This window comes from Lissotriton helveticus, chromosome 5_1, assembly GCF_964261635.1.
Source record: "Lissotriton helveticus chromosome 5_1, aLisHel1.1, whole genome shotgun sequence".
In the NCBI taxonomy this organism is placed as follows: Eukaryota; Metazoa; Chordata; class Amphibia; order Caudata; family Salamandridae; genus Lissotriton; species Lissotriton helveticus.
The window spans coordinates 928,175,030-928,199,284 of NC_136065.1; the positions used below are offsets into that span (position 1 = coordinate 928,175,030).

Below are 24,255 nucleotides of genomic sequence, written 5' to 3' on the forward strand. Positions count from 1 at the left end.
CCGAGTTGTGCCCCTCATTTTTGTGTACTTTTGATCCTGTGCTTTGGGTGTCGGGCCCGTCGACCCTGGTGGCTTGTCCTGTGACGCATCTTCAAAATGGCGGGCAGAGGGGACAGAGAGACGCGCAAGACGAAAGCACCTCTGCGCGGAGCCCCGGTTCAATCAAATGTCATGGACCGCTATACTCATTCTAAGGGGTCCCCCGGAGCTGCCCTGCCTGGTTCTAGTACAGCGTCCGAACGAGTTTTGGAAGAGTCGGCGGAGCCCTCCCTACAGGACATCATGGGCGCCATCTCGGGCGTGAGGGAATCCACCGGCCTACAGTACGAGGCCTTGGCCCATAAACTTGACACCGTGGCTATTGAGGTTAATCTTATTCGTGCTGATCTCGGCAAGACGAATGAGAGGGTGCAATCGTTGGACATTAAATCGTCCAGCCTCACGAAGGACGTCTCGGAGCTCCAGACAGAAGTCGGAAATCTCCGTCGGGTGCACGACTTCATGACCCGACGTCGGGAGGATTTTGAAAATAGGGCACGTCGCTGCAATGTTCGCCTGGTTGGTGTACCGGAGAACCCTGAACCCCACTCGGTGGATCTCCTGGTTGAGGATCTGGTCTTGAACCATCTTGCCCCTTCCGGCCTTACGAAGTTCTTCACGGTGGAACGCGCACATCGTGTTCCAGGGGGCAAGGTTCGGCCGGGAGCCCCGCCGAGACCCATTGTAGCGAAGCTTTTTCACTATAGAGACCGGGACGCTATCCTGCAGGCCTCACGGGTGAAGGGCCCGGTGGCCTTTGAGAATGCTACGGTGAACTTTTACCCGGACTTTTCCCAACAAGTTCAGAAACAACGGATGGAGTTTCGTGGGGCCAAGAAACGTCTTCGGGATCGGGGCTTACGTTATGCTATGCTCTATCCCACCAGACTTCGGATCGAGTATAATGAGCGTACCCTTTTCTTTGATCGCCCAGATGCTGTTAATGACTGGCTAGACTCCTTGCCTGACCGTGCTCCTGAGACTGAATCCGCCGCTCACCCTGGTGGTGCCGGGGGTGGTGTGGAGATCTGACTGTTTGGCTCACATGTTTTATTTTGAATACATTTTCAGGATTGTTGACCGGCGTTCCTCTGCATTGTGATTATTTTATCTTTCTTTTGTTACTTTTCGTTCTTGATGTTTGTCAGGGGCGGGTGGAACGGAGACCTTTCCTCCTCCGGGGTCTTTGTGTAGACTAGGGGTTATGGGGCGACAGGCACACTGCAGGTTGGGGTGGCTCTTTAGCTTTTTGCAGGGGTGCAGGGTGGGGGGTGTTTCCCTTCAGTTTGGGGGAGGGGGGCTGGGAAGTTCTTTCTTTTTTGTGTTGTTTTCAAGGCGAATTGCTCCTGTGTCTGCTGCTGTTTCTGGTGTCTTGCTCGTGGATGAGGGGTCTTGGCTCGGGTGGTTGGGATGGGGGGTAGAGGGTTGAAATTTGTTTCCTGGAACGTTAATGGCCTGGGAGATCGTATTAAGCGCAGTGTGGTCTTGAATTGTATACGACGTTTGTCGCCAGATATTGTTTTCATGCAGGAAACCCATTTGATTGGTAATGTTTGTAATGCGATGAATAGATGGGGCTACCGCCTTGTGGCGCACTCGGGGTTTACCTCCGGATCTAGGGGTGTGGGTATCCTTGTTCGAACCTCCCTCCCCCTAGCGATTGACGAGGTGATTCAGGATGACCGTGGGAGGTATACTGTCTTGGTGGGTAGATATGAGGGCCGCACCCTATCTCTCTTTAATGTTTATGTTCCCCCGGGTTTACAGACTTCTACTTTCACTGATTTGGGCCGTGTTTTGTTAGATCTCCCTGAAAGTACTCTCTTCCTGGCCGGTGATTTTAATTCGGTGCTTTCCGGCCTTCACGATCGCCATCCCCCTAGGGATACTCCGCAGGCTCAGCAGTGGTTGGGTGGGTTTCTGGATACCTTTGGCCTTGTGGACTGCTGGCGACTTTTGCACCCCACTCAGCTCCAATACACTTTCCATTCTGGGGCTCATGGCAGTCTGTCTCGGCTGGATTATTTCCTGATGCCCGCGGCCCAGTCGTCAGCGGTTCGAGAGATTTTGCATTTGCCAAGGGGTATTTCTGACCACTCGCCGCTCTGGCTTCGTTTCGAGGTTGGGGTGGAGACAGCGGGCCGAGTGGCTCCAATTAACCCATGGTATCTTTCCTCTCCTGAGACTCGTACCCTCTTGCTCAAGTCCATAGATGCATATTTCCTGGAGAACGAGGGGTCGGTCCCTTCGGCTGTGTCCCTGTGGGAAGCCTTTAAAACTGTGATTCGTGGACAGGCCCTCTCCTTGATTGTTGAAGCCAAGAAAGCCGGGAGGAGGGAGGTGGTGGACCTTGAGGGGAAGATCTCTGCTTTGGAGGATGAGTTGGAATCTGGTGTCACGCCTGAGAAACTCCATGCCCTGGGTCTAAAACAGTTTGCATATAAATCCCTGGTCACAGACGCTGCTAAGGTGATGTTTCGTGAGCAACAAGGCAGATTGTACGATGTGGGTGATAAGGCGGGTAAACTCCTAGCGTGGTTGGACAAGAAGGAAAGAGTTAATCGTGTGGTGCCTGTGATTCAGTCGGCGAGTGGTGAGAATGTGACTGATCCGACTGCCATTGTTGATCGTTTTGCGGAATATTTCCGTGTTGTATATGCTCCCGTGTCTGAGAGGGACGTGGCTGACTCCCGCTTACTCTTGCGCGATATCACTTTGCCCTGTGTCACCGACCTGGACCGTATTGCTTTGGACTCCCCTTTTACGAATGATGAGATAGCGACTGCTATCCGTTCGCTCCGTTCGGGCAAAGCGTTGGGCCCGAACGGGTTGCCCATTGAGTTGTACAAGCTACGCCCCGATAAGATGGCGCCGTATCTTCGCGCCATGTTTCTAGAATCTCGTGAACGTAACATCCTTCCCTATGATCAGCGCCTGGCGACAATTGTCGTCATCCCTAAAGATGGTAAACCACGTGACCTCTGTTCCTCATATAGACCCATATCCCTGTTGAATGTTGAACCCAAGGTTTTGGCGAAACTTTTGGCGACTCGTCTCCTTTCGGTATCTTTCCTCTCCTGAGACTCGTACCCTCTTGCTCAAGTCCATAGATGCATATTTCCTGGAGAACGAGGGGTCGGTCCCTTCGGCTGTGTCCCTGTGGGAAGCCTTTAAAACTGTGATTCGTGGACAGGCCCTCTCCTTGATTGTTGAAGCCAAGAAAGCCGGGAGGAGGGAGGTGGTGGACCTTGAGGGGGAGATCTCTGCTTTGGAGGATGAGTTGGAATCTGGTGTCACGCCTGAGAAACTCCATGCCCTGGGTCTAAAACAGTTTGCATATAAATCCCTGGTCACAGACGCTGCTAAGGTGATGTTTCGTGAGCAACAAGGCAGATTGTACGATGTGGGTGATATTCGGATTCGGGTGCGAGTTTATTAGCTGGATTCAGTTGTTGTACGCGGAACCTCTGGCACAAGTTGTGGTAAACGGTAGAGTGTCGGCTCCCTTCTCCTTGGGCAGGGGTACCCGGCAGGGTTGCCCCCTGTCCCCGTTGTTGTTTGCGCTCGCTATTGAACCATTGGCGGCCTGGCTCCGGTGGGAACCGTCCCTTAAAGGGATTCGCTGGGCCCCGGACTTCGAAGACCGCGTCTCGCTTTATGCGGACGACATCCTTTTGTACCTTACTTCCCCTCGCAAGTCTTTAACTGTTTTATTTGACGTTCTTGTGTCCTTTGGCGCTAACTCAGGCCTCGTCATCAATTGGACTAAATCCTGTGTGTATGTTTTGTCTGGTGTCTTGCCTCCGTTGCCGAGCAGACTTCCTCTTCAGGTGGCCAGGGATGGCTTCAAATACTTGGGAGTTTTTGTTACCTTGGACTCGTCCCTTCGTTTTGATCGTAATCTCCTTCCCCCGTTACTTAGGCTACGTTTGGACGTTGCCCGTTGGCGCAGACTTCCCCTTTCTCCCCTGGGTCGGGCGGCCCTGTTTAAGATGATGTCATTGCCGCGGTTTCTCTATGCTCTCCAGAATTATTTTGATCCTATCCCTAATTCCTATTTTCGGGAGATTGAGAGCCTTCAGAGGCAGCTTATTTGGGATGGGCGTCCGCGCATTGCTCTCGCGAAACTTTCCATCCCGTGGTATGATGGGGGCATGGCGCTCCCCGATATTAAGAGATATTACTGGGCTTCCCATCTGTCCGCTATCAATCACGCTATGTTTTCGCCAGGTCGTAATCCGGCGTTTGAAATGGATAAACTTCAGCTTCCGGGAGGTGACTTTAACAGAGTGCTTTATTCTCGCTCCGCTGGGCGCCATCTTGTGGGACCTACATTGACTGCTTTGACGGTGTGGCGTGCCGCGAATGTGAGCTTGGGCTGGGAGGATCGCTTGACGTTGGCGACGCCGCTTTATGCTTCAGAACGTCTGGGCGGTCTTTGGTCTTCCAAGGGTTTCGACCGTTGGGACATGATTGGGATTTCCAAGGTGGGGGATGTGTACTCTAAGGGTTCTGTGCGTTCGTTTCAGGCCCTCCAGGCTGACTATGGCCTGAGTGGTCGGGAATTCTTTCGTTATTTACAGCTCAGGCACACCCTGGCCTCGGTGTTTGCTCCTGGTGAGATTCCGCCTGACTCTTCCCCCCCTTGAGGACCGTCTCCTTGATGGACATCTTCCTGATAGCACTATCTCCCTGATCTATAAAAAGTTGATTAACAATCGGACCGACTTATTGGCCCGACTTCGGGAATTGTGGATGGGAGATGGGTTAGAACTTGATGATGAGGATTGGCAATCAGCCCTCTCCTCCCCGAAGGAAGTGGCTATTCCGGCTCGTCTCCGTCTGGTTCAATTGAAGATCCTTCATCGGGTGTACGTGACGGGACCGCGACTGGTGGTGATGGGCTTTTCCTCCGATGGATTGTGTAAGCGTGGGTGTGGTTTGCGTGCTACTTTCCTGCATATTCTCTGGGAGTGCCCGATGGTGGCTGCTTATTGGGCGGCCGTGCTTGAAGTGATGGCTGTGGTGACAGGTGTGTCCTTGTGTCCGGAACCTCGTCGATGTCTTTTGAATGTTTGGGAGCCCACGGACTATTCGGTGGCACAGACTAGATGGGCCACCCTGGGCTATATGGTTGCGAAGCGAGACATTGCACAACTCTGGGGGGCCTCCAGGCCCCCTGACCTCTCGAAATGGGAGGATAACATGGATTGGTCCATGTTCCGTGAGAAAACTGTCTATGTGGCCAGGGGCAGACCCAGAGCATGGGTGAAGATGTGGGGTCAATGGAACGACTACCGTGGCGACATTTGTACTCCTCCCCTTGTGGGCACTGTTGAGCTTGCCCTGTCTCCATAGGCAAGCGTTCTTGGAACCTTTCATATAGGGGTTGTGCTGGTGTCTCCGGCCCTCCCCCTCCCCTTTTTTGTACTGACTTCTGTGTCCCTCCCCCCCCCCTCCGAGCTCCTCAGTGCTTAGTGTTTTGCTGCTGTACTTCTGTTGCTGTCCCCCCCCTTACATCCATTGAGCTGACCTTCGGTACTATACTTTCGCCTTTTGTGTGTGTTTGTTCTTTCATATAAATAAAAACTGTTTTTGTCCTGTAAATAGTGCTGAGTATTGCATTGTTGATTGACTTTTACCTCTGCGGGCATATATGATATGTGTCTACTCCTCTTTTAGCGGCCGGCCCGTGTGGTTGTAGGCCCATCCTTGTAATTTTTTGCTTACTCAAATAAAGGTTTTTAAAAAAAAAAAAAAAAAAAAAAAAAAGAATCAGACGTCATAGCTTCTCAGTGGTATCATACGTGGACAACACCCAGTTAGTGGTGTCCGTGTCAAGCAATGTCGAAGAGACTGCAGATAATTTTAACAGCTGCACGACACAGCTAAACCAGTGGATGAGGTCCAATTGCCTAAAACTTAACTGTGGTAAAACGGTGGTCCTACGGGTAGGTAGTGATACCTCCTTCTGGTCACCTAGATGGTGGCCCTCCAGTTTGGGAGACTTCCCTGTTCCAGTGCGGACGGTGAAAAACATAGGTTTCATCTTCGATGACAAGCTGACTTTTAAGTACCAGATGAAAACATTAACCTCTTCTATTTTTTATCATCTTAAAAATGATCTGGAAAGTCTGCCCATTTATCCCGCCCAACTCCCTGAAAACACTTCTAACAGCCTTAGCCCTGTCGAGAATAGATTATGGTAATGCCTTGTACATGTGTATCCAATCACAGTTCCTGCAGAGGCTACAGCATCTCCAAAATGCGGCAGCGAGACTACTGCTGGATATCCCCAGGTCCCAGACAGTTTTCCACTGTCTCAAAACTCTGCATTGGCTCCCAGTGGACAAGAGGATCAAGTTTAGATCGCAATGCCTAGCTTTTAAGGGGTGTGTATCACTTACAACGCAACTTTTACATCGTAATGCTGTTACAACGCAGCTATTACAACGCAGGATCCATTACATCGGATGCCATTACAACGCATGGCATTACAACGCAGATGCTATTACAACGCATACCATTACATCGTAAGTATTGGTAAGTATATAATTTTTTTTTATTTTATTTAATATTATATAATTGATTTAATTATTATTAATTATAAATAAAAATAAATAAAAATATTTAATTATGTTTTTAAATATTATAAATTAAATTTATTAATTTAAGTAATTTTTTTAATAAGTATGAGTATAGGAGTATATGTTTTGGTGTACTGAGGTATATGTTTTGGGGTGTTTGGGTATTTTTATGTTTTAGGGCAGGTTTTGGGTTTTGGGGTACAGGGGTGTTTTTAGGTTTCAGGGCTAGGTTTGGGTTTTGGGGTACAGGGGTGTTTTTAGGTTTCAGGGTAGGGTTTGGGTTTTGGGGTACAGGGGTGTTTTTAGGTTTCAGGGTAGGGTTTGGGTTTTGGGGTACAGGGGTGTTTTTAGGTTTCAGGGTAGGGTTTGGGTTTTGGGGTACAGGGGTGTTTTTAGGTTTCAGGGTAGGGTTTGGGTTTTGGGATACAGGGGTGTTTTTAGGTTTCAGGGTAGGGTTTGGGTTTTGGGGTACAGGGGTGTTTTTAGGTTTCAGGGTAGGGTTTGGGTTTTGGGGTACAGGGGTGTTTTTAGGTTTCAGGGTAGGGTTTGGGGTACAGGGGTGTTTTTAGGTTAAATTAAATTAATTATATTATATTAATTACATTTCTTAATTAAAATAATTAAATTAAATACATTATTTTAAATAATTTAATTTAATTACAATCAAAAAAATATTTAAATTAAATTAATTTAATTATATTAATTAAATAAAATTAATTACAATTTTTATTAAAATTAATTTAAATAAATAAATTTAAATTTATTAAATAAAAACAATTACTATTTTAAAATGTATTTTAATTAAATTAATTTAATTATATTAACTTAATTACATTTTTTTAAAAAAGGTATACTTACCTATACTTACGATGTAATGCCATGCGTTGTAATAGCATCTGCTATGTAATGACATGCGTTGTAAAGGTTTGCATTGTAATGGTTCCTGCGTTGTAAAAATTGCGATGTAACGGTCTGCGTTGTAAAATAACGCGTTGTAACATCATAGATCCCTTTTAAGGCACTGCAAGCAGCTGGTCCTCAATTCCTGAAGAAACACCTGAACTGGTATGTGCCTTCCAGAAATCCAACATACGCACATGGCAAACTCTTAAAACTCCTCAGATCAATAGAACGCGATGGGGTGGAAGAAGCTTTCTGTTAGGGACGGTCAAAACGTGGGAACTCTCTTCCAGCCTCATAAAGAGCAGTCCTACGCTGTTAGCCTTTAGAAAATCGATAAAAACCTGGGTCTTTGCCAATTAACATATTCTTCAACAGTTCCATCTGCACCTTAGTGAACTTATTGGTATAAGCCCCAAGATGCCCTAAGGCACTCATGCGCTATATAAATGCTCAAATCAAATCATGAGTGTTGTCTGCCTGTTGGTGGCTGTGCATTTCTGTGTTGGGCAGCAAGACTCTCGTGCAATCCAGGGTAATGCTATTGAAACACATTCAGTGAGCCAGTGCGTTAGCAGGGTTTCGGTGGTCCATGGCACTGAAAGCCTCAAATAAGAGGATGAAAAGATCTAGGTTGGCATCTGAGATGCAGAGGTCCTCATTGACCATTTGGATAGTGGCTGTCTTTGTGCTGCAGCAGGTTCCACCTCTGTTGGTGATCCTGCAGCAGTGTGTTGAATTTGATGAGTGGGAATTAACTTCGCAAGAGCTCAAAGGGACTGAGCAGAGGCATGATATACGATAGAACACTGTGAGGTCCTCCTGGTCTCGTCGAACTGCCTATGCTTCATAAGCAGTACTCTTGCAGGACCAGGTTATCAATGTGTGAGCGTTTGAAGTGAGCAGGTTTCTGTATTAATCATAGCATCAAGATTATGAATGAGGCTAATCCAGTCTGCTTTGCTCGCAGTATGGATAAGTTGGCAGGGTATGCTCAGACGGGAGTCCCTTGCTCACTTTGCCACTGGATTCAAGCAAGCCTGGCTGAAGACGGCTGTAATGCCAGAAACCGGTCCCCGGAAGCTTGTTTCCGGTCCAGGGAAGGCATGGCTTGGCAGTTCGGGCTGGACTGTTCCCATGAGGCACAGGGTCAGACTGATTTGCATATGGCCATGTCTGAACTGTGGTGGCAGAGTGGGCTAAAGAATGGTGATGGATTAAACCCAGATCTGTTGACTGGGTGTGAGTGTTTGATTGGTTTAGATGCTCCGTCCATCACCACCCCCTTTTGTACCGCAGTATGGATGTCAGCGTGTGCCGCGATGACCATGAGTTGGTGTTTGTGCTATATTTTCCTGTCCTGAGCATTTGAATGTCTGGGTTGTGGTGTGTACAAGAGATTGATGTGTTGTTGCTTGATTTAAAAGATGGTGCCATCAGACATCTTTGTCAGTAATCAGTGTAGCTGCATTACTCTGTCCATTAATACATGTGACAGTGCACCATACAACAAAGCTGCTCTATGTAGTTTGCAGTCACCCTCTCGCATATCCTTTTCTGCTTGGAAAGTATTTTCTTTTCCTTGGAAATCCAACACACGAGTCAAGAATTTGAAGAACATAAACTGCGTACTATATAGAGTACGTTAGGCTGTTGGCTATTTGCATTGTGTGCGGCCATGTTGGCTCCCTGGCCTGTCCATGGCACAGTCCTCTTTTCCTGCAGCTGGCTGCCAGCGGTCGGGGTCAAAGGTTAAGGGCGTTGAATGTTTTTGCGAGAAAGGACTTGGTACGTGCGTGATGACAGTCCAGTCGCAAGGCGTACTGCAGCCGCTCTGGAACCGCGACCTTTTCTTTTTCACACGATCATTTAAGTGTGTTGCCAAAAGAAGAAATGAAAACATAGCATTGAACTTCGTCAGCTAGCTCGTTTTCTGCCAGCAAAAAATCGTTGACTTTGGGCCTGACCCTGAATTTTGTCTGGGATTATATATTATGGTTTGTAGCTTTAAATATCTTCTACAATAAATATATGCTTCACTTTCACAATAACTTTCTGGCGTGAAATGCCTCCAGCGCGCGCTGCTTCTTATTTTAGAAATTCAGTTAATCCGCTCCACCATCTTTTAGCTTTCACTTTCTTGAGATGGACCGCATAGGTTTGGGGAATTACAGCTAAAAGAGTTGCATATGTTATGGTCTCGCTTGACAACCTAGCAGCAGTTGTGTAAGAATCACCTGGAGAGGCGCTGTGGCTTTGCCCACATGTTGGGACCCAGGAGTACATGTTTTGAACGGCACTACGCACAGCTGTGATAATTTGTGTTTATTTATCCAGCGGCCTGAGCTTGAACTTTCAGGGGCCCACACATGACATTGTAATGCTATTAAAGTGTCTTAAATAACTACATAGTTTATTGTGTTTTTCTCTGGCAGCAGCACAGATGGGAGGGTTGGAAGTCATTAGCCTACATGGATCTTTAGGTCTGGCTTGACAGTGCGCCATTTGCCCTTTACTTTCATTCAGACACTTACACAAATGCACACTTTCACACAAACACACACTCTCTCTGAACATTCATTTAAAAGCATTTTTTACTTACCGTATAGGCCAGGGAGAGTCCTATTCCAGTTAATTGTGCTCTATATTACTTACACAAATAGTGAATAATACAATATTATTCACTATTGGTGTAATATTTTTTTTTTAGAAAACAAGGAAAGTGGAGCCCCAATTAATGTCCATAAGGACGATTTGCCCCTGTGTTCCTGGCACTGATGTTGCCCCCTCTGTCGCTAGGAGTCACAAGGAGCAAGTCATGGGTTGCAGCTGAAACCCCTAAATTACATCCATGCCTTCACCTGACCTTTTCACCTATACCAATATTATTCTACAGTTCTTTGCTTCCACACACACATATATCCAACCCATGCTATCTACTTGTAATGCTTAACATTACCATACAACATTACTTTAAAGCCAGACCTACTGGCAATGTCAATGTTAAGTTATTTTGTTTCCTTAAAAAATTAATTCTGCCTACCTATACTTTCAGTGCATCATTGAAGCTTTATCCTTTGTTTAATCCTAAAAATCTCCACTTTTTAAACACTAATTTCCATTGGTCAGGTGAGCACTGATCTTGTTATAGGTAGGAGATGCTTCTGTGACCCTGATTTGAAGAGTTCATAGCCATGTGCTAGCACCTGCTGAAACGTAGATGCTGTGTACAAACGAGCACATCAAAATATACACAAGTGAAGTTTTACTTCAAAGCGCTACATATGGTGAATGTTTGTTTTGTTAAATTCATAAATTCACCAGTAAGAACTAAATTTAGCAGGAGTTTAAGCTACTTCGGATCTGCTGGCCAATTGGGACCCAAGTAATCATGAGCTTGTGAATACTGTTGTGTTTGGGGTCTTGGTCAAGAAGTTAAAGGCAGTAAGATGCTCGTTGCTTCAACTGTATAATCCGCTCTTCAATATTGTGTATAAAATATAGTTAGGTGAAACTACCGTGGATTGGGGGTCTGAAGGGACAGATTATAGACCACTAGGTGTATGTTCCCACTTAGTCTAAATACCAAATTGTACACCTATGGTCTCTGACATGTGTGTATGAGCAAATAAGTAGTGCCTCTCTCAAACAAAATACTACAAGTGAAAATTAGCTGGGGAAGACATCCCTTAAGGATAAGAACCATCACTCACCCGAAGGTGACATGCTTCATCATATGGGTCCTCCTTACCAGTGTAGAAAACCTAGTCACCACTGGGAGCTACTACTTCGGTGTTTAAAGAAGGAGCTCAGAGATGATTTGGTAAGGAACAGGATGGTAATCCCATAAGTGAGATGATGGATGTAGTGAGGCATGCAGCGCTGTATTAAGGAGTGAATGGGTGACATTAAAACTGACTAAGTAGAATCACTAGATAACTTTATTAGTGTGTTCTACTTGACAGGGTTAAAATGAAACCGCACAGTGGTATGGATATAAAACCACTGTCACTTAATGATCGACATGTTTCAGCCTATTGATCTATTCCAAAGTATCAGCGGCTTTCTTCAGGACCAGATATACTATGTGCTAATGCTGCTGCAATCAAGTGGAAGAAATGATATGATATAAGAAAACAAAGTATTATACAACACCGGTATTCCTGCGTTTCATTTGTCTGTCAGGTCATACCCAGGTATCTATAGATAAACACAAGTAAAATAGAAAAGGAGAGAGAGAGACACAAACAGATTGCTGAATTATCACATGAAATACTATGCATACTAAGTGCATTTGTCACTATATTGCAAGTATTAATATGCTGCGGAAATAGTCATGAGTAACACGGACTTACCCTCAATTGTAGGCTAGGCCTGCTTCACCTCTACCTGGCTGGCTGCTCTGGAAGGAGGCCCCGCACTGTGGGAAATAATATAAGTGTCTAAATAAGTACACTATTCTCTAATCACATAAGAATATTGCTTTGTCAAACAGGAGAGCCAAAATACTCCTAAGTATAACAAACTAATAATGACCCAAATGTGCTTCACATAATAGCTGTGGCATTACAAGTTAGAACTATAAATCTAAGCTTAACAAAATGAGGTAAGGTAACCTGTTTAGTCACACTATACATAGCAATATATCTAAAAGGGTTCGTAAAGTGCCTAGCAACTAGACGTCTTACCTGTCCGTCGGTACCTCGATGCCCAGAAGAGCTCGCCCCGGGAGGTACCGAACGGAAGGTAGACAACTGTTTTTATAGTGGCCGTGTAATTGTTTGCAGCCGTGCGCGGGATGAGTGGGGCCTAATGGTTAGGTAGTCTCAAAACGCGCCTGTATTATCACTGCGCATGCATCAAAGAGTAGAGTTTCAACCAGGCGCATGCGCGAATAACATAGAGAAGGATATACTGATCTTTTGCGCGTGCGTGGAATCAAGGTACCGACGGACAGGTAAGACGTCTAGTTGCTAGGCACTTTACGAACCCTTTTAGATATATTGCTATGGATAGTGTGACTAAACAGGTTACCTTACCTCATTTTTTGTTAAGCTTAGATTTATAGTTCTAACTTGTAATGCCACAGCTATTATGTGAAGCACATTTGGGTCATTAATAGTTTGTTATACTTAGGAGTATTTTGGCTCTCCTGTTTGACAAAGCAATATTCTGTTGTGATTAGAGAATAGTGTACTTATTTAGACACTTATATTATTTCCCGCAGTGTGGGGCCTCCTTCCAGAGCAGCCAGCCAGGTAGAGGTGAGGCTGGCCTATCATACAATTGAGGGTAAGTCCTTGTTACTCATGACTATTTCCGCAGCATATTAATACTTGCAATATAGTGACAAATGCACTTAGTATGCATAGTATTTTATGTGATAATTCAGCAATCTGTTTGTGTCTCTCTCTCTCCTTTTCTATTTTACTTGTGTTTATCTATAGATACCTGGGTATGACCTGACAGACAAATGAAACGCAGGAATACCGGTGTTGTATAATACTTTATTTTCTTATACCATATAATTTCTTTCACTTGATTGCAGCAGCATTAGCTCATAGTATATCTGGTCCTGAAGAAAGCCGCTGATACTTTGGAATAGGTCAATAGGCTGAAACATGTCGACCATTAAGTGACAGTGGTTTTATATCCATACCACTGTGCTGTTTCATTTTAACCCTGTCAAGTAGAACACATTAATAAAGTTATGTAGTGATTCTACTTAGTCAGTTTTAATGTCACCCATTCACTCCTTAATACAGCGCTGCATACCTCACTACATCCATCATCTCACTTATGGGATTACCATCCTGTTCCTTACCAAAACATCTCTGAGCTCCTTCTTTAAACACCGAAGTAGTAGCTCCCAGTGGTGACTAGGTTTTCTACACTGGTAAGGAGGACCCATATGATGAAGCATGTCACCTTCGGGTGAGTGAGGGTTCTTATCCTTAAGGGATGTCTTCCCCAGCTAATTTTCACTTGTAGTATTTTGTTTGAGAGAGGCACTACTTATTTGCTCATACACACATGTCAGAGACCATAGGTGTACAATTTGGTATTTAGACTGTAAAATATAGTTCTCAAGTATAAGTAAGGTTATTTAGAGTTTATAACATGACCGCTTCTTGGGTTGCAATTAAATTTCCTTATGTTAAGTGATCGCTCTTGTGGTTTGAAGAATAGGGATGTAATCTGTTACTGTTCTCTGAGGCAAAGCAAAAATATAATTCACTTCCTGTTATATTGTGCAGGTTATACTGCTGAGAATAGAAATCTGCAAAAACCTTTATCTATTTGGTTCAGCATTAGAACTAGGGATAAAGCTATATGCATCTTTCTATCAGCTATATATGATCGTCCGTTATGTTGCAACATTCATCAGTCTGTTTGGGAAAATCCTTTTTCTATATTTTTGTATTATAAATGCCTACTTTAAGAAATTGAATTGTTGCATTGCCATTTCTATACGTTTAGAAACTTTTATTATTTATTTTTGGTATTGATTTGAAAATGTACGCATGTGTCTGTAGATGAAATGTCAGAGTAAGGCAGTAATGAAAGATAAGCTATTAATTCTTCATAAGAGTTAAAAGTGTAATCAAACGTTGGGGTTGCTGGATTTGTAAATTATGTTCAAAGAGTTCTCTGCTCATTAAGTTTTTCAACTCTCTGCAGTGGATGATGCATTTGCACAGTCAGTAAAAGAAATGTTTGGAGGAGATTCTGACAAGAAAAACCTGGTGGACCCTTTTGTTGAAGTGTGCTTCGCTGGGAAAAAGGTATTCTGTTTGTTCTCTAATAACGAAAGAACCATGATTTTGCTTTACTTGTTTTTTCTTACTTATACCTGCCTCCCATCACAAATCTGACAGTGTTGCTAGAAACAGTATAGAAAGAGCAAAGAGGTTGGTTGTGCTAACACCCATTTTGCCTGTTTGTTGCAAGCCTGCGATGTCAATTTCTTGGCATTAGCTCCACTGGCCACTGTTGATGCTTGTACGACTCTTGGCCTTTGAAAGCTGCCAAGGTTTTGTTGCCTCTGGCCCTCTGCCACTATTTCCTGAGGGTTTATTAACTCTGTGCTACAACATTAATTTGAGCTGATTCTGTTCGTTTCTTTGCAGGTTTGCACAAACAGAATTGACAGAAATGCCAACCCCGAATGGAACCAAGCTGTTAATCTGCAAATCAAGGTTAGGGTGCTTTTTCATCTGTCCACAAGAACGCGCAATCCAACGCAGCACACATTACACATCTATATTCAAAACTTGCTTCATAAATTGTTTTATTTCTCTTTTTAGTTTCCCTCAATGTGCGAGCAAATCCGATTGACTGTATTTGACTGGTAAGTTAATGAACTGTAGCAAATCAGAAGATGAGCTAGGCATTTGTTTAGGATGCCTTGTGTTACAGTCTTGATATTTTATTAAGTTTTAATATCTGCTGTTGCTTACCTCTGGTTACTACCTTGTAATCTTTAATTTATTTATTAATAGTATATTGCTTATCTCTGGTGTTGAAATGGTATGTTCCTTCCTCCCTTCTCCTGCGTTCCTTTTGGTACACTCCAGGTGCGCTGTAGGCTACCTTAGAATGTTCAGTGAGGCAACTGTCCTGGAAACTGGTGGAGAGAAGAGTAGTGATAACGATTTTTCTTACCTTGATCAGCCTTCGTCTTTGTATCACTGGCAACGAGGATGGGATAATTGTAAGAAGGACAATTGGCGTAATCAAGCAGGAGATCTAGAAATTCCTAAGTTAAAATGTTATCGCTGTGTTAGCAACAACCATTTGGCCAATTATCCTAATTGTCAAACAAAATCCGCTTGGTGCAGGAAGTGTAACAAGAAAGGTCACCTATCAAGGGTTTGTGGATGCTTTCCCAGGAATATTGGAAGCAACAAACCCAGTGATGAAAAAGCCCAACTCAAGAAGATAATCCTACAAATCAATGAAGTAGGGGCGAGTGGTCAACAAAGGTATTTAGAGTGCGAGGTCTACATTTATGGGAAAATTTTCAATTTTGCAGATTTCTTGGTCCCCATTCACCGTGGTACATTTCTCAGACTTCAAATCCATATTGGGCCAAGAACAAAATAAACTCTGTGAAGCAGACATAGCCCCCAGTGGTTACAATAGGGACCCCGTGCCCATGAAGGGAATGTTCAAGTCTATCATTTCTTTTAAGGACCGTTCCACTGTAGGTAAAGTGTATGTGGTGGAAAATGGATCCAACATGCTAGGATGGCAACATCAAAAGGAGCTAGGAATTAAATTAGACCCCCCAACAATCCGGAGCAAGTCTTGTTCACTAATATTACAAAAAACTATGAGCATATCATCAATGAATTTCCAGAAGTTTTCTCAGAGAACTTAGGGCTACTTAAAGACTTTCAACACAGAATTCGGTTGAAACACAATGCCAGTCCTGTGGTTCACAAAACCAGTCCCATTCCCCACCTTATGTGGGAACCATTAAAGAAAGAATTAACCAGGCTGGAAAAATTAAATATCATACAGCCAGTTGATTTCTCAGAATGGGTCCCCCCCATTGTTATCGCAAAAAAGGGCCATAGCCAAGACATAAGGATGTGCATTGATCTACGGGACTTAAACAACAGCATTTTAGTATAAAGACATCCATTACCCCGCATCCATGAGATGCTGAGCACGATGGGAGAAGCTATGCATTTCAGTGTCCTGGGTCTCTCCATGGCGTACCACCAGGTGGAGCTACATCCAGACTCTAGAAGGCTCACTGCGTTCACTACACCCTTAGGAGCCTTCATGTTCTGTTGCATGCCGTTCGGGCTAGCCTCGGCGGCAGCTGTATTTCAGATAATCATGCAGCGCATCCTGGAGGGAGTGCCCAAAACGCTATGCTTCCAGGATGACGTTCTAATATATGGTGCCAACGTCGAGGAACATGACAACATCTTAAGGCAAGTCCTTTCTAAGTTTAGAAATGCAGGGCTCACACTTTAAAGAGAGAAATGTCAACTTGGTGTAGAACAGGCTTCTCCAATGAGTTGCTCGTGAGCTACTGCTAGCGCTCCAGCTACCTATAAGTAGCTCTCCTCTGTGCAACCCAGCCTACTAAATTGACGTATTTTTCTTGGCTGTCTTATATAAACAACAACATTGGAAAACATGTCTTTAAGATGAAAATAGGAGTATTTCAGAACTCATAAGCTGACATTTAGAGAAACAAAATGGCTATATTTCCAAAGTATACTTAAAGCTGATATTTGAGTGCTAAAAATCATGCTGATTAGGAGATTCATATTGCTGATATTATTGCCTTGGTGCCAGGGGCCTTATAGTCCCGACTGTAATGTATTCCCAATGTGTTAGCATGCCACATTGACCAAGTATTTTATTTTTACAATACTGCTGTAAACCATGCCTGATGCACTAAGATGATCAGTGCTGGTAATCCTGGACATGGTGGCCACTAAGGCAATCTTTTCTGAAGTGGTCACTAATACGGCACTAATAATTTTAGTAGCTCTGGATGATTTTCATCGAACATCAGTAGCTCTTATTAAAGTAAAGGTTGGAGACCCCTGGTGTAGAATCTGTGGAGTACCGAGGCCATTGCATTTCCAGAGAGGGTTTCAAATCCAAACATTGTCTAGTTGAGGCAGTGAAAGAAGCCCCAGCACCTACCAATACAGAAGAACTCAAATCCTTCTTGGGATTGGCAGAATACATGGCTAAATACGTTCATTTTGCTGAAATGACTGCCAATCTCAGGGAACTCACAAAAAAGAACACTTCATTACAGTGGTCAGAGGAACACCAAATATCCTTGGCTAAAGTAAAAGAGAGTATACTTTCAGCTCCTTATTTGTGTAATTTTGAGCATAGCCGAAAAACGTTTCTTACCACAGATGCAAGTGGAAAAGGTTTGGGGGATACCCTCTCTCAGGTGATTGATGGAAAAGAAAGAATCATTGCATTTGCCTCACATTCTCTGGCTAAGGCTGAAATGAATTATTCGGTGGTGGAAATAGGATTGGCTTGTTTTTGGGGGGTGAAACATTAAAAAAAATTCCTTTGGGGCATTCAATTTTGTGCACGTACTGATCATAAGCCTTTGGTTTTTATGTTTAACCCGAAAAACAGTTCTTGCAACACCCCTCGCATAGCCAAATGGATATTAGGGTTGGAAGGTTTCTGTTTTAGAATTGAATATGTGCCAGGCGTGCAAAATTCAGCAGCAGATTTTCTGTCTAGAAGTCCTCTTCACAAAGAAGAGCAATTTGATGTATGAGAAAACCCTATCTTCCAACTTACACTTACCACCATCTCTTCACAGGAATAGCTAGGATGTATGGACACAGAAAACACTATGGCTCAACTCATTTCATACACCATACAGGGTTGGCCTGAGACTCAGAACCAGATGAATACTGATGTAAAGAAATTCTGGGAGATACGCCATGAGCTGAACATAGACCAAGGAATTTTATTCAGGAATGATAAAATAATCCCACCAGAAGCCATTAGAAGTAAAATAATTGATCTGGTTCACGAGGGTCACTTAGGCAGAAGCCTGACCAAAGCTAGACTACGTTAACGCTACTTGTTCCCTAACATGGACTCATTAGTCGAAGCAAAAGTGAAAGATTGCCAGACATGTGCTAACAGCGACAAGTCAAAAGTGCCTAGGAAAACTCCCATCTTCCCGGTACCTGTTCCAGAGAGACCATGGGAGAAAATCGCATTAGACATAATGGGTCCATTTAACCTCAGAAGGGTAACCAAGCAGTTCGCATTGGTCTTGGTGGACTACCATTCTCATTGGACTATCGTTAAGATGGTTAGTCAAATAACAACCATGACAGTCATTCAGTTCCTTAGAGATACATTTCCTACAGAAGCCATTCCGGCATCCATTGTCCTGGACAATGGAGTCCAATTCACTTCCCCTGCCATGACAGAATTCCTCAGCAACCTTAATATAGCACATGTAAGATCACCACTCTACTGGCCAAGGGCGAATGGTCTTGTAGAAAGAATGAACCGCATGGTCAAAGGTTGTATACAATTAGCTAGTATTAACAGCATTCCCACAGAACAGGTGTTACAGGAGATGTTGTGGGCTTATCATACCACCCCTAATCATATCACGGGCATTTCACCATTTTCAGCCTTAAGAGGTAGGAAACCTTGCAGTACGTTCTTCCTTAACTGGTTAGGAGGGGGTCCCACGTCACTAATGACATGCAAGAGTTCAAAGACAAAATTCTCATTCACCAAAAGAAGTACTAATCCCAGTATGACTCCAAACATGGAGTCAAGGTTCCACAATAGAAGGCGGGGGACTGGATTTGTGTCAAAAATCCTAGAAGGAGCAATCCTCAGACTAAATTCTCAAAACCCATGCGCATAAAAGCTGTAAGAAACAACACTGTCATTGTAGAAGATGATCAATTGTGGAGTATGGATAGGTTAGTCAAGTCACAACATGAACACAACCAACCAGCAGACCAGAGGTTCCGCACATTGTCACTGTCAAACAACCTTTCCTCTAACCAAAGACCACGCAAAAATTCCTGAATGGCAGAAAGACTTTGTTATGTACAAATGAATTTGGTTCATTAGTATTAAGGGGGGAAGATGTGTTTCAGTCTTGAAATTGTATTAAATTTTATTATCTACCGTTGCTTACCTCTGGTTACTACCTTGTAATCGTTAATTTATTTATTAATAGTATATTGCTTATCTCTGGTGTTGAAATGGTATGTTCCTTCCTCCCTTCTCCTGCATTCCTTTTGGTACACTCCAGGTGCGCTGGAGGCTACCTTAGAATGTTCAGTGAGGCAACTGTCCTGGAAGCTGGCGGAGAGAGGAGTAGTGATAAAAAAGATTTTTCTTACCTCGATCAGCCTTCGTCTTTTTACCACCTTGCTTCAATGAAAGGCATCTTGTGCATTGTGCATATTGTTTTCCATCTTTCCTACAAAACCTTACATTATCAGCCTGCCCTATAAGGAATGTCCGGGTGGTTTTCTACAAATGAAGCTGTATGAAGCTTTTGAATGATGTCCGCCTTGAAGTCCGTGGTGATGTTAAGGCCTCTTTTGGGCTTAGAAGAAGTACAGAAGGTGTAAACTGTCACTGCACTATTGACAGATGTTTATTATGAAAATTGCTGTGTGTCGAATTTTGCATCATTAATGGTGAATGTAGCTTGTACCTAATCTTAAACGTTTGCAGCCTGCAGCGAACCTGTGCAAATAAGGCCAAAATTCCTGAATGGTGATGATCTCCTGTAGGTTATCGTTCATGCCATGTAACTAGTTCTTGAGCTCGGTTCCTGAAAGTCACATCCCACAAACCTACCAAGTCTGTAATCTGAAATACAAACCTCAAAATCGGTTGGAAAGTAATCCCTACACTACCAGTTGCAACTCAAAACTATAATAATTGCCAGCTGTGCACTATAAGTGTCCAAAAACAACTGCTAAGCATTGACGAATGTAGTTTCTTTCAATTAGTGCTGTGAAAGATGTCATTGCAAAATCCTGATATTTGACATTTGCATTTGTTGATCACAAGGCAGGACGCTGTTTAGTATAGTTTGTGGTGGTTTTAGATTGGACCTAACGTATGCCAAATAAATATGTGGTTCAATCCAAGTTTTACCCTTGACTGTCCTTGGGCTGTGACTTATGAACTAGTGAGTTAACCAAGGTTCTGCTGTAGTTAAATATGTGGGTGAATGCAAGGATGTAATCATGGTTCTCCATGGGCGATCCTTTACAAACCATAAATGTAACTAACCAAGGTTTGTGTGCGAGTCTAGGAAACCCGTCTAAAAGGTTTTCTTTATCACCTAACTCAGTTCATTCACAACCCCCATCATTCTCTCTACAATTAAGTCAGTTTCTTCCAGGAATGCCAACTCCTCCTCCAATATTCAGCCCTCTACCCACTTCAAATACTATTTAGTTGAATTAGTTCACATCCCAGGGTTAAATTTAATAACCGCATTTTGTCCAAACCATTGTGTCGACATGAGTTGCTATTCAAGAGGTCACGAGCAAGGCTTTAAAAACATTTTGTGTGTTCAAAATGGTCCTGTGCTTAGGGCTACACATTGTTCTTTGGCTGTGGGAGATAGATGGTGCTATTGTGGTTAGTGTGAGAATTTGTACGCTACTTGTTGATTTGTAATTCACTGACAAGTGCCACATGTGTAGAAGAGGTCCCGATTACAAAGAGTGATGCAGATTCAATATATTCAAAACAAGATGTTACAGTACGACTTGCATAGTTGTTTTTTTAACTCATTATTTTTGAGGCTATGCACAATCATGCCTGAATCCTCCGGGTGTTTGCTGCACTGCATAAATATACTTATTTTTAGTTTCATTATGAAGCATCTGGAAGTGCTTTTCTGTTTTTTTGTAGTTCTCCAGAGGCGAGGGAGAATTGTGGAAGTGATGGCACCTATGATCGTTGAGGCATTAAACAACTTTTCCTCTGATCTGAAATACATTCTTACCAGTGGAATAGGAATCCAACATATTGAACTGAATACGCTTTTGAGTCTGGAGAATAGTTGTTCAGTCTTCAAGATGGATTCGGTTTAGGGTCTTTTGGTGTAGTGTATTTTCTCTTTCAGATGTAATAATGTTCGGAGAGGTTGAAGTACTATAATAAATGTTCTTATGAAATAGAGAATGATTTACAATTCATCTTTAAGAGCTAAAAGTTAGTGGTACCATTGAGAATCCTAATGTTCAATTTTTTTGGATCAATTCACGTTATCATTACCAATTTATAGCCCATAGGTAATTCTATGGTTATGCAACAAACACAAAATATGTAGTATTTAAAAGGCACGAGCTGGAAGTCTGTAGACATAAACAATGATTTACCACTACCAAATGGTTATAGTCACAAACATATAAGTATGCATACTGTGATGTGTTTACATAGACTTTTGAAATGCAACGAAATGGATGCAGTACTAGAGGTAGTTTTCCTATTGATAGTAGTGCACTCTATTTTAATAATGGTGTGCCAGATGTAATACAAAAACGTGATGCCACAGCTCGAGTGCTGTAACTCAACTGGTGAAGTTCATGTACACATAGTAGTACCTAAAGTGTTCTATTTGACAGACATATCCTTTAAAAATGTTTTGACCTGCTCTTCTAAGTTAATTTCCTTCCATCTGTCTGGCTGCTGATTGCCTCTCAATTCTTAGCATCACACGCTCAACCTTTTGTGCTTTAATGTATTTATCAAGCTTTTCTAAAGACATATATTTAACAGTGAAAGAGAAATTTAGTTATCTAAAATTCAGATATTCGAAGATTTCCATCATTGAGCGAACTCTGTTGTCCCCCCCAAACAATTGGGTTTCAGTAACTCTTTTTAACATGTCACTGCATTCATGATGTGCATGTAAACATATTTTCAAACACTTGTGGAATTTAAAGGTTTGGGGGGAGCACACGATTAGTGATGGCAGCAACCACTAATGTACTTAAGTTGCTTTCAATTTGCTCAAGTTTCTATTGATAAACATTTTCCAGCTTGATCTTAAAATGACTTGTGATAGATTTTCTCCTCTTTGGGGGTATATCATTGGTGCTTCACAGATCAAGATTCTTGCTGTGTTAAAAACTGTATGTACATTGACCTGGTGTTTCATGCAGGGATCGTCTTACAAAAAATGATACTGTTGGAGTAACATCTCTAAGTCTCTCAAAGATTGCTGCTCCTGGCGGTGAGGTGGAAGGTAAGCCTTTAATGTGCATACTTAAATTGCCATATTTACTTCTGTTAAGACATGGTTATCTGTGTATGCTATACAGCTGGAGAAATGACATTCTGTTGCATTCCAATGTTTGTGGTGAAAAGAATTGTTATTCCTCTTGTCAAGTAAAAAAAAAAAGACTCCACTGTGCCAGCCATTTTATTGGGATGATGTCATGGACCTTCCAGCTCTGATGTTGCAGACTATAAAATACATTTTAATAAGGGAGTTTTCTTTTGAGACACCAGTTCTGCAGACCTCCATCACTACCAAATGTTTTTAGAGCTCTGAATGTTCAAGGATATCCAAGATATACACAGTCGAAGATCAAAATAGTTTCATTTACCTTAGTACTCCTAGTTCACTTTTTGGCACTAAACTGTTCTCTTGTTCCTCTAGGAGGGTCATTTAGGCAGCAGTTTGTGTCTGCTCTGTGAATGTTGCCAAAACAAAGTTTCTGTTATATTTCTGCATTTATCCTATTTAACATAAACATTTAAACCATGTCCCAAGTGTTTGAGGAGAGGGGCCTTGGAAGTAAAGAAAAAGATTCTTGAATGTTTAAGTTCACGTGTGTAGATGGTCTGTGGTTTATGAGGTACATACTGTATATAATCTGTTTATAATCGAAAAGGCTTGATGTGGCAATCTTCAGCACTAAAGTTCTCAGCTAATTTTAGTACATTTGACCAAATGTGTGGAAAATAAATTAAATGATATTTTCAAAATTAAAGAGAAACTGTAAATGCTTACAAGCTTAGGGCATGGCATTTAGGTTAATAGAGGACAATGGGAACAGGTCAGTAAACACAGGATTTCATTTGGTTTTTACTGATGCTGCAGTAATTCCTGAATTAGCCAGGGCTGCAGTTTAGAGAGGTTAGCTGGGCTGTGTGAATAATTTTACAGAGAAGGTGGCTGTGACCCCTGGAAGTGTGCTACAGAACATCAATATTCATATTTGTCTGACCACTTTTCATAATGGCTTGTATTCTGAATGTAACACTGTGACGTGGAAACTATAATATAAATATTCTTTTGACATTTAACCAGCTGTATTTTTTTTATAATTCAGAATCTGAATCTACGGGAATTGGGTCTTCAACATATGCAGGTTTATATCTTGGTGTGATTTAAATTTTTGCTCTCCATTGCCCAAACTAGGTGTTGTTTATCTTTTTGATATATGTAAGCATTTTCAATCAATTTCAACACTCCTATTAAGGGATTTTTGGGGGGGCATTTAAACAATATACTTCAATTCTTTCAAACCAGTTGTGGCACTGGGAGCATTTTGCATGTGTGAATTATTTGAGTGACAGTTGCATGGCAAGGCTTTTGGCAAGTTTCTCTCTTTGATCTCTCTGGCCTTTACACCAATATTTCACTGCCTACAGTGTGGGCATTCCTTATTTGCAATTGAACAGTCCAAGGAGTAGAGCTACATCCTGAAGTTCATATGTATCATTATACTGCAGATTGCCGAAGCCATCAAAAGTTCCGAAAACTGTCCTTTTGCAAGAAAGTATTCCTTTCAAAATTGAATTTTTGCATAGGATGCAATGTTACTTTGCTTTCAATAACATTAGCAAATAGCAATCTAAATGTCAAACATATCAAAAGTGTTTGGAAAACTAAACAGACTCATTTGGCCCCTTAAAGGAGCCATTTCTTCATGGTGTGAAGGCTTGCAGTGCTGGAGAGAGAAGTGGTGCCAACGTCTACCACTGGCCTGTGCATGCTTTACACTCTTCATGCATAGCATTCTCTGGAGACTTTTTTCCCTCATGTGCTACAGGGAAGGGACAATAAAATGCATGCAAGCTTGCTCTGTACTCTTAATTTCATTTCGATTGCGTCCCAGTTTTCATTAAAAGGGATCCAGAATTCTATAAGGGATGGAAAAGCACCCAGAGGCATGCAACATAAATATAGTATTTAACT

At 42.7% G+C, this 24,255-nt stretch overlaps 1 protein-coding gene across 2 annotated transcripts in view; it reads left to right on the forward strand.

Moving 5' to 3' along the window:
- MYOF (myoferlin) overlaps nucleotides 1–24,255 on the forward strand; it is a 680,400-nt gene that overhangs the window by 289,947 nt on the left and 366,198 nt on the right. The window contains exons 13-17 of one of the 2 annotated variants that reach the window (XM_078643399.1): nucleotides 14,208–14,311; nucleotides 14,657–14,725; nucleotides 14,834–14,877; nucleotides 22,211–22,293; nucleotides 23,387–23,425. In XM_078643399.1, the coding sequence (XP_078499525.1) occupies nucleotides 14,208–14,311; nucleotides 14,657–14,725; nucleotides 14,834–14,877; nucleotides 22,211–22,293; nucleotides 23,387–23,425 (339 nt within the window). The remainder of the gene's footprint in view (nucleotides 1–14,207; nucleotides 14,312–14,656; nucleotides 14,726–14,833; nucleotides 14,878–22,210; nucleotides 22,294–23,386; nucleotides 23,426–24,255) is intronic. The other variant, XM_078643401.1, reaches the window with a different exon arrangement.